The sequence below is a fragment of the Anastrepha obliqua genome, chromosome 4 (genome assembly GCF_027943255.1).
Source record: "Anastrepha obliqua isolate idAnaObli1 chromosome 4, idAnaObli1_1.0, whole genome shotgun sequence".
NCBI classification, from domain to species: Eukaryota; Metazoa; Arthropoda; class Insecta; order Diptera; family Tephritidae; genus Anastrepha; species Anastrepha obliqua.
Window position 1 is genome coordinate 30,064,192 of NC_072895.1, and position 11,518 is coordinate 30,075,709.

Below are 11,518 nucleotides of genomic sequence, written 5' to 3' on the forward strand. Positions count from 1 at the left end.
CTAATTTTCATAAAAATTTCGTAATAACTTTCAAAGTGGATTTCACCTAAGTTTACTTTCCAACCAACCAACTTTTCACTGCAATCTAATTTAAAAATGTGTTTCACTCGTATTAAGGATGTCATCGCGTGCGGTGTGTTTAAAAAATATATTTGTCTTGTCTTTGTTTTATCACATTTATAAAATATATAGAATATGTTGGTAGAGCGATTTTTCAGTTTTCGACTCTGTTAGAAAGTTCACACATTTCTTTACACGAATTTGATTTAACACGAGTTAAAATGATTTTTTTTTGTTTTTTTTTTTGGCGGGACAACTAGCAAGTGCAACACTCAGAAACAATAAAGTTCATTGTACTGCACCCGGATTCCCTTTTAAGCTTCTTTAAATCTACCGAACTCCGAAAAAATCTGAGTAGTGGTGGTGCCAAGAAGCCAAGGTGGTCGCTTCTTAACACACCAGCGAAAAAGGTTAAAATGACTACAATTTTTTGTTTTACATGAATTGTCTTGTTTTAACACAATTTTCTACATTGTATGGATTAGAGCAAATAGGATGAAACTTTTCGACGGATGTACGAAGCATTTAAATTAGTATTAGCAAAAGTCTCTGGGACTCGGTAGATTTTGTTCTCGCCGTTTAATTATTTACTTCTTATAATATATTTTATGAATTAAAATGTGCAAGCACGAAATAAATTCTTAACTGAACTCTAAAAAGAATTTTTTGATATTAACGAATTTTTTGGGAACGTATCTTCGTGTAAAAAGAGAATTAGGCATCCCTTCAAACAAATTTTTCTTGAAACTACTCAAACTGCCGACCTTATAGAACATATTTAGAACATGTGGGACTATCGCCCGTATTAGGGTAATAGGAAAAAATATTTTTTTTTTTATATTACGTTTTATATTTCAAAAATGCATAAAAATTGTATATTAAATACATATCTATAAATAATCAGGTTTCCGGCCTCACAGATAAAAGTGATTTTTTATTTAAGATCAGTCAATTAGCCTGAATTGTGGTTGCCAATGGGTAACTTTCTTCTCGCAAATGATTTTACACGATTATAAGACATTTAAAAAAATTTATGTTTCAACAGTCGCTTAATATATGGTGGAACCTGGAGCCTAAACAAGTCGTATTACAATGGGATTGCAAGTCTAACCTCCGTAACTTAAAACACACACTAACCAAATTTATGGTGGAAAGTTTAAAGTTGCAAGTTAAGTTAAAAAACAAAAAAATACCCAAAAATACTATTAAAGTGGTCTTTGTCGTCAAAGTCCCTCTACTAACCCTTTCTTTTATTACATTTTGGCATACCTCTGCTTTTTGCTTACATTTCGAAATATTCATGAAAATAAGAAAATGTATAAAATGGATTTATAAAACTCTCCAACAACCACCTTCAAGTAATTAATTAATAAATATGCACAGTTCACATGGTGCTATTGAAACGGAAAAGATAAATGGAAGAAGCGTGAACTAGTCATGGTTCCGAACTCACTAGAACTACATCAGTTCAGAGCTGGTCTAATTTCCTGATGGGCATTTATATTTAGAGTATAAAAACATTGTTTACTGAACTCAAGTGCAAATTTAGCAAGCGCTCGTATATAAAGCAACAACACTACAAGTGGTAATTCGAAAGTGTTGTGTACGTCAGCGCATGAGAGATTGGACGCTCAGCTAACCTTATCGCATCTCATTTAGGAGCGGCGTTGAATGTGAATTGAGAGAAGTGCAGCGGTTGAGACACAAACAGCGGAAAATTTATAAGCGCAAGCATTGTTGATCTGGCAGTTCAGTTAAAAGCTACTTTATACGCTTTCGATTTAGAAAACAAATTTATTGTATAAAAAACCAGTCAAATAAGCAGATAAGCGAAAGAAATCAAGACGATTTCAGGTAAATTAATTTAGATTAATTAAAAAATTATATGTATGTATGTATACAGTACAAACAAATAAACAAAATATCCCGCGGCAGTGTTAATACACCAAAAGTTTAAGTAATTTAGTGACAAAATGGTTTGCGTGACGGAGGATACTTTCGGCACCGCAGTCGATCCTCTAACTAAGAAGAAGGAGGTGATCAGACGCTTCACCATCACCAACGAGCGCGGAATGTCGATGCAGGTAAGTCGCATAAGACCCAAGTTTCCAAATTCTTGCTTGTGCTAATTAGCCGTTTTTAGTTGATAACCTACGGTGCCACAATCACATCACTAAAGGTGCCCGATTCGCAAGGCAAAGTTGACGACATCACGCTAGGCTTTGATAATATTGAAGGTGAGTTTCGGTTGCCAACGGCTGCTATTTATGTATTTATATAAATTCCCAACTCTTCCGCGTTTCCCATGTAGGCTACTTAGCCGCAAATAATCCCTACATCGGCGCTACAGTGGGACGCGTATGTAATCGCATCGGCAATGGAAGTTTTGTGCTCGATGGCAAACGGTATGAGCTCACAAAAAATATCTTAGGAAAGCACACGTTGCATGGTGGCACTCATGGCTTCAGCAAGGTCATATGGGAGGTGGATCATGTGCTGCCCAACGGTGTTGTTTTCAAGTTCATTTCGCCCGACGGCCATGAGGGCTTCCCCGGTGAAGTGGTGACTACCGCCACTTACACCATCACCGATGATAATTGTATGCGTTTCTGCTTCGAAGCAACCACCAACAAACCGACAGCGGTCAATATGACTAATCACGCATACTTTAATTTGGCGGGTCATGTAAGTGGCTAATGAATCCTATTGAACTCCAATGAAAGTGCACTTCATGCGCTTTATTTGTTGTTTTTTTTTTCCTTAAGAATGCCGGCAAGCGAGGGACGTCGGAGCATAACGTTAAAATCGAGGCCGGGAGCGTTACAGATTTTGGTGAGGATACTGTGCCTAATGGCAAATTTATTTGCTTGGACAATCACCCATTGGACTTGCGAAAGCTGACGAATATGGGCGATGGGCTGAAGAAAATCGCCGGCATCGCTAATGGATACGATCATAATTACGTGTTTAAATATACACCTGGATGTGTAGAAAAGCAAGCTATGTAAGTAATTCAATTTAGGAGTGCAATTTTATAACGCTTTCCTTGGATGTCGACTATTGTATTGAATTTTTTGATCTATCAACCAAATCAGGCTGTGCAAAAGCCAGTAACTCGTGTGTTTGTAGTGCATTTATATTAGCAGTGACCAGCCCCCTATTTAATTCAAAACTAGTCATGGCCATGTATAGGCCTCTACTTTTCGTCAAGTGTTAGCAAGTGGTGAATAGTTGAAGCAGCTGGTATACCAAATAATAACTAAATAACTGGCAGTAAATAAACATATCTTAGCAGCGCTGGAATTTGGCTGCCTGAAGTTACATTTGTTTGTAAAATAGTGAGTTGTAGTAGTTTTATGAGGCATAACCATACTTGCTAGCGACGAATCTCGCCCGATAACTTTGTTGTTGCTTTCACATGGAAATTTTGCGTGAAGTGAGCCGAGCAGATAAGTGAGAAATTGAAGAGGCCCTATGGGGTTACGGGTAGTCAGAGTCCCAAAAAATGATAATTTTCAATCATTTTTGTTGGCTAGTCAGTTGCTTTATTTTACAAAAATAAAAACATAGCAATAATACATTATGTTTCGACTTGACTTTATCGAAATTTCAAAAAAAAAAAAAAAGAAATAATAATAATAAATAATAAAAAAAAAAAATTTTAAGTTTAAATGTTATCGCTGTTTGTGTGGAGCTCGTTTCTCCAGAAGTCCCTTGCGGTGATCATCTCAAGTCCATGGAGACTCATCTAAAATGAATCGGACAAGAGAAATTAGTTTTATTAATGGATAATCTTGTGCCTTATCTAAGCTTTTTTTCAAAATTCGGATTCACTTCAAATTTTCACACAATATTTTTAAGATATTATACTTTAAGAAAATGCAAAAAAAAATTCAAATTTTTGAAAATTCTGACTACCCCTAACCCCTCATGTTTGCTTGCAAAGCGAACGGTTTCTACCCCATCACCAGAGTAGATGGAATTAAAAGTTATTTTTAAAGACCCTGAAAAGTAAATGGTCTTTCAAAAGACGTGCCTAGGTGGTGTTAAAATAAAATTGCCTTTCGTGTTCATTAGAAAGGGGTTGAATATTTTGCAAATTTTGTTAGACTTACAAAAAAACCAAAAACAAAAAGTTGTCATCGAAATTTCAAATGTTGTAATCTGAATTTCTGGAAAAGTTTCGATTCCACATTTCAATATCCCAATATGGTCTAGCATAATAAGGTGCAAGTTTTGAATGACCTAAAAATCACTTTGATTTTTCAAAATTATTTTTTACAGACGGTCTTTTGCAATTTCCCCATCTTTTTTATATCGCTTCTTAAGAATCTTCCTTTTCAATTTGCAAATTCTTAATACAGAATGTAAGCGATCACCGTAATAAATTGTTCATTAGTTTTAATACAAATGTGATAAATAATTCTTTCTTCCTTTTTACATTTAACAAAACTATAAAATATTAGATCTAATATTGTGGTAATTGTCTCTGCTTCGGGCTGCTTCAACCAACTACCCAACAGTCCTTAATCCTGTCCACTCTCTTATGTTACGTAGCCAAGACATTTGCTTCTTTCCAAATCCTCGTTTGCCTTCGATTGTACCTTGCACAATCAGTTGCAATAATTCATATTTAGAACCACGCATAATATGACCAAAATACGGCGCTTTATGGTCAATAACAGCTCTCTATCCTTTCTAAGCTTCGTTAAGACTTCTTTGTTACAAACTTTGTCTGTCCACAATAGTTTCATCACCCGCCGATAGCACCACATCTCAAACGCCTCTAATTTATTCATACTCGTAACCTTTAGTGTCCATGCCTCCACACCGTACAACAAAACAGACCAAACGTAGACGAAGACGTAAATTTATGTTCAAGCTTTTATTGGAAAGAACTTTCCTGTAATTGAAGAAAGCTTCCCTCGCTGCTTTAATCCGACACCAAATTTCTCTGTCATTTGTCCATGTTTCGCTAAGCCAACATCCTAGGTACTTAAATCGGGATATTCTTTGGATCGGATTGTCATATAAAGGGTGGTTAAGTCTCAAGGCCCAATGATGCCGCCGGCGCATAAACCGCACCAAACAGTCACTCTTTGTGGGTGCATTGGTTTTTCGCCAATCACTCCTGGATTATCATTCGCCCAAATGCTTATTGACGAATCCAATGAGGTGAAAATGTGTCGCATCACTGAAGATGATTTTCTTCGAAAATTGGTAATTCACTGTTGCCATTTCCTGCCACCATTCCGACCATTGACGATGCTTTAAATGGTCAAGAGGCTGTAGTTCTTGAGTCAATTGCACCTGGTACGCACTCATCAACGACGAGCGTGAGAGGTGAAATTGTTGGGCACGACGACGAGTTGAGGTGGACGGCTCTTCAACCACACTATCGCGAACAGCAGCAATATTTTCTGCAGTACGAGCTGTACGAGCATGCACTGGTGTTTTCACATCTCCTACAGACCCGGTTTGCTTAAACTTTTGCACAATTTTTCCGATTGTACGCACATTTGCACGATTAAATTGACCGAAAAAATCACGAACTGCGCGATATGCATTTTGATTTGAACGCCCGTTTTCATAATAAGGCTGAATAACTTTAACGCGTTGCTCGATTGTGTATCTCTCCATAGTTCAAATTAAGTTAGTCTGAAATTAAAAAATATCAAATGAAATGCTGAAAAAAACGTTGATGTTTAGGTGTGGTTTACATTCAATATCGGCCCTTAAAATTGAACTACCCTTTACATAAATGTTTGAATTGCTGATGTATTGAGAGTTTTTTGAAACAACCCTTAATTTTGTTTTTCGGATGTTAATCTGTACTAGGTCGTATTGGAGACTTTTTCCGCTGTCTTCTTTAAGAAGATATGGCAGGACATTAGTTTTGTCAGCCAATATTGTGGTGTCATCCGCAACTTGTATGTTATTTATTATTTCGCCGTTGACTTTTATATCTTCAAATATATACTTCGATTATAAATTGAAGAGCATTGGTGATAAAACACATCCTTGGTGAAGTCCTCTTTTGAATGAAATATCACTCGTCACATCATTTTGTAGTCATGTCACGTTCGCAGTTTGGCCGCAATACAAATTGGAAATGTACGTTATTTCTTCTTCATTAATGTCCATTTGCCTTAAAATGTCAAATAGTTTTGTGTTCAGTACCTCATCAAAAGTATTTTCATAGTCAATAAAGCGGATAAAAAAATCTTTCTGGACGTCTCTACAGTTTTGTACTAGGACTTGAAGACTGAACAAGGCTTCACGCGGTCCCATAGCTTGTTTGAATCCAAAATGTGTACGACCCATAGGTCTCAAATATTTGTATGAGGAGCTTTATGATGGCAGAATTCCACTTGCGGTTTGCCCTTGTCTATTGAGAGGCGAGCGCAATTAGAAAAAATTGTCTCTATCATTTAGTGTTTCATGCATGGAGATTCAAAGCTACGTTCTCTCCAAATTCCCAATGGTAGTCACACACCAAGCCATTCAGCTATCACAGCTGCTTGTTTTTTATACGCTTCTTATTCCTTGTCTCTTTTATTCTTATCTTTCCTCTACTTAGTGTCTTCCATCCACCAACCGGCCGCTGCATGGAAGTTTCAAGCAATCAGCCCTGCATGCAGTTCTATACTGCCAACTACATGCCCGATTTGGAGGTTAGTATTTTTATAAACGCATTTCCTACACATCACCCCTCGCAATTCCCATTAATTTCCTAACCCACCTGCCATTTCGCTGCTCATAACTCATCAACTAACATTGCCATATTGAAATATCAAATACTAAAGAAGAAAAAGGGTAAACAGAAATCCGACCAGCCCATGATCGTCGGCAAGGGAAACAGCCTGTATGAGAAGCACGGCTCATTCTGCATGGAGACGCATTGGTTCCCGGATGCTGTGAATCATGTGAGTGCATTTTATGGAATTATTATTCTATGGCAATGAAAAAATATACAAATTTTTATTATATTTTTAGGAAAACTTCCCTTCGGTTATACTGAGACCCGGCGAGACATACCAACATGTCTGCATATTTAGGTTTGGCGTTTATGATCCCAAATGCGAGTAAAGCTTAGGACCCAAAACAGTAAATTCCGGAGGCAGCTGTTGCTATAGAAAGGCCTAAAAATTACGTAGATGGAAGAATAAAACCTCATTGTAACTTGAACTTTACCTAAAATAAGCAGAAAATAGAAAACCTTACTAACCTAAAAGTATTATATTACCAGAACTTTTTGATATAAGGCTTGGCTCTAAGGAACATTGTGAATATCTAATATATATTATATAAAATATATATTTTCCCGGAACATAGGGCCTCAACAAACAAATTACATATTGATTTATTTGAAGCTAAAAATTTTATTTGTCTCCAGAAATGGTCTGCTTTTTGCGCTTCTGCAGCCACCTACCACCTCCAGGTGTTCGCTGGTCTCCCTCGTTTAAGACTCCCTTGAGGATTCCAATCCAACGCAACTCTTGTGTTACGTCGTACTTAACAACCATAAACTTAATAGTAGTTTAAATCTCATTGAATACTTTGCTTCAAGAAACAGTAATGTTCCCTAGAATTCTCTAATAAATCTAACGAAATCATTAATAATATCTTGCATTGATTACGGTCTACCAATATATGGACAACGTTCAAAAGTCACACTCGCGAGAGTGTCAGCAATCCAGATTTCCCAACCTCGCCGAAGCTGGAGTTCCCGAAATGACTGATAGAATAAAGTATAATATACTTCGTCTAATTCCAAGAATTTATTGTTCCAGTAGGCCAAGTATGAACAATAACTTGAAAAATGTCATCAGAAGAACTTCAACATTGAAGCGTGCAACAGAGCGGTGTAATAGAGAGCGGTGAAAGAAACCGCGAAACTCGACGTTTCCTCAATACCTATGTTTACTCTACCAACGAGATTCCCACGCCGAGAACTTCCTCCATCCATCTTGCACCACCAGTCTGTTCATGTATCCAAAACAGAGCACCTCTAAACTTGTTTACCAAATGCGATTCTTAAACATCAAGAGCTCTTGGGATGCCAATGGCTGGAACTTTATTTACACTGACGGCTCTAAAGAAAATGAAGTTAAATCAGTTTATTGTGGCATCTGACAAGAGAAGCATATTTGGGATTGGTCTTCTATTCCCACACAACTCGACTGCTACCCACCCAGCCGATTGCTAGAAAACTCGCTATTGACTACTCCTCCTCTAATAAGGGAAAATATATAATCTGCAGAGACAGTAAATCTGCCAAACAGCAGAGAACCTTTAATTGTTAAGATTCGAAATAAATTGTTCCAGTAAATGTCAAACATAAAAATTACGTGGGTCCCTGGACACAGCGGAACTCTTGGCAACGAAAACGCCGCAGCGAAAAGGAATTGTTAATATTCCTACATTCCCACACAGTATAATTTTATTCTAATAAAAGTATAATTTTAATCTAAATAATCTGTAATTTCTTTGGATTTCAATAATTTTCGATTGAAATTTATTCCAATAATTGTTATGATTTCTTTCGACTTCGATAATTTCGATATCAATAATTCCAATCCTATAATTTTTATCGATTCTTTTGTTAAAACCGACATTCTCAGGATAGTCGATTTCGATAATTTTCAATTTAATTTTATTCTGTTAATTTTTTATAATTTTTGGATTTCCATAATTTCGATTTTTTCGGTAAAACAATTTTGTTTATTGATTTCCCACATAATTTAATGTTCTTCTTATCATTTTTTATAATCTCTTTGGATTTCGATAATTTTCAATTTAATTTTATTTTATTATTTTTTTATAATTTCTAATTAATTTAATTAAATTTCAATTTAATTTTACTCTAATAATTTTTATAATTTCTTTCGACTTCGATAATTTGGACGTCGATAATTTCGATTTAGATAATTTCTTCTTATCCTTTTGTTAAAACAATTGTGTTTATTGATTTCACACACAATTTAATTTAGTTCTAATAATTTTTTATAATTTCTTCGGATTTCGATAATTTTCGATTTCATTTCATTCTAATAATTTTTGATAGTTTCTATCGATTTCCATAATTTTCGATTTAATTTTATTCTAATAATTTTGCATAATTCCTTTCGATTTCGATAATTTCTTTCGATTTCCATAATTTAGATTTCGATAATTTCTTATGATTCTTTTATTAAAACAATTTAATTTTATTTTACAAACTTTTTGTACCTGTTTTCGATTTCGATAATTCCGATAATTTCTAACGATTCTTTCGTTAAAACAATTTTGTTTATTGATTCCATACTCAATTTAATTTAATTCTAATAATTTTTTATAGTTTCTTTGGATTTCGATAATTTGATAATTTCTTTCTGTTTCGATAATTTGTTAAGATTCTTTCGTTCAAAAAGCTTTTTTTATTGATTTCTCACAATTCAGTTTTGTTCTAATAATTTTTTATAATTTCTTTTGATTTCGATAATTTCCTCGGATTTCGATAATTTTAGATCTAATTTTATTCTAATCTTTTAAAATTTTGCTCGATTTCGATAAGTTTCGTTTTAGTTTTATTCTAATAATGTTTTATAACTTCTTTCGATTTCGATAATTTTCCATGTAATTTTTTTCTAGTAATTTTTTATAATTTCTTTCGATCTCGATATTTCTTCTGGTTTGGACAGTTTTCGATTTAATTTTTTTCGTTTTCGATAATTTCTTCGATTTCGATAATTTCGTCTGATTTGGATAATTTTCGATTTATTTTTATTCTAGTGATTTTTTATAATTTCTTATATGGTAAATTCTTCCTTTTTTATAAACTCTTTCCATTTCAATCATTTCTAACAATTTTTCCTTTAAAACAGACATTCTGTTACTCAACTGTAAGGGAGAAATGGATTACATACCAAAACATCTACAAATCCAGAGTCCAAATTCCAGAACGACTAAAGCAAAAATCTTCACCCAACTCCTACTAGGACACACAGCTCTTCACTAACCAATACTTTCTAAAAGGAGTGCCTGTCCTCATTTGCTCGTCGTGTAACTGTCCACTGTTCATTATTCACATAATAGACAACTGCACGAAGTACAACAACGGCAGACACAACATCTTCAAAGAAAGTAAACCTTCAGACTTATTATTCGTCTTCAGACTTTTGTTAAAAGAAATTTCTCTAGGTATTCATTTTATTTATTATATTTATATTTTATAATTTTGTTTATTGATTTTCCAAACAATTCAATTGTATTTTAACAATTTTTTATAACTAAGTAAAAAATCTATTAGTATTATTTTAGGCCAATCGTCTTAGGAGCAAGTGTTTTTCGTAATGTAATAGAATTTTGAATAACTATTATATATATATAATAAATAAATTAATTAAATAAAACAGTAAATTGAAACCAAAATAAACACCAACTTTTATTTAAACAGTAAAAATGTGGTTCTTTCTTTGAACTAAATTTAACTATTTTTTCTTGCAATATTCACTTTTTTTAAATATTTTGAATAATACATACATACACATACATTCACACATACAAAATAATTAATGAATTTTACTGCGATGTTCAATTTATTAAAACGAATTCCAGCCATTTTTTGGTTAACCATAAATATTTATGTCAATTTGGTAGCATTAAAATTTCAAATTAATAAAGGAAGGTTTTATGGATTGAGGTTTGGAATTCACAGAAATATTTATTTCATTTCTTATCTTAGTGATTATTAATTCCGGTAAATTTAAATGCAAGCAATGGCACATTAGCGGCATCCTTTCAAGTGTTTAAATTTTCTTTTGCGCAAATTGGGACTCTCCATATTCGCACCTAATGGCATTAATACGCAAGAATGACAAGGGTGTACCAAAATGTTCAGAATAAAGCATTACTTTCAGAAACAAGCAAACCAATTGCAACTAATATTCCCCTGGTACCTACTGAAATATAAACTGAAATAGATTGAACACCAGAAATTACCTAAGTTCGTCCAAGTAACCTAACTCGAAATGACAAAATTCTTCCGTGTCACGCCAAAGCTACACCCAGCTTCCTTTCTTTCTTCGTTCCCACGACAATCGGTTCTACGTAACCGGAACGACCCGGATTTATATCTGGTCAAGGACTGTCACTTCAGCAGAATTCTCCATATATGTATGGGGAATGTTTATGCTGCTACAACAACAACAACATCTTCCCTACAGGACGCATATAATTTAACTTTTGTCACTTTTGTAACGCTCTACCGGAACTAACAATCGAGCACGCTTCATAGTAAATGCTTCGCGCTTCAGTTATGAAGACACCAGAGAATTAAAAAACTCATAAATTCAGTAAAAAAAAAATTCACGAAAATTTTTCACAAAAAAAAATTAATTTTTCTCTCAAAAAATTGTTTTTTGTTTTTTTTCTAAACATATTTTATTTAAAAAAAATTCAATAAATATTTATAAAG

At 34.1% G+C, this 11,518-nt stretch overlaps 1 protein-coding gene across 6 annotated transcripts; it reads left to right on the forward strand.

Moving 5' to 3' along the window:
* Nucleotides 1-1,737: 1,737 nt before the first annotated feature.
* Nucleotides 1,738-7,300, forward strand: LOC129244496 (galactose mutarotase-like). 6 transcript variants are annotated; one of them, XM_054882147.1, is made up of 8 exons: nt 1,738-1,914; nt 1,996-2,144; nt 2,204-2,297; nt 2,372-2,745; nt 2,826-3,064; nt 6,641-6,734; nt 6,867-6,986; nt 7,057-7,300. In XM_054882147.1, the coding sequence occupies exons 2-8, from the start codon at nt 2,034-2,036 to the stop codon at nt 7,147-7,149; spliced, it is 1,125 nt and encodes a 374-aa protein (XP_054738122.1). In that variant the 5' UTR covers nt 1,738-1,914; nt 1,996-2,033; the 3' UTR covers nt 7,150-7,300. The 6 variants fall into 6 exon arrangements, with proteins under 6 accessions (XP_054738122.1, XP_054738123.1, XP_054738125.1 ...); XM_054882148.1 differs by having other exon boundaries at nt 2,019-2,144; XM_054882150.1 differs by having other exon boundaries at nt 2,027-2,144.
* The last annotated feature ends 4,218 nt before the right edge of the window (nt 7,301-11,518 follow it).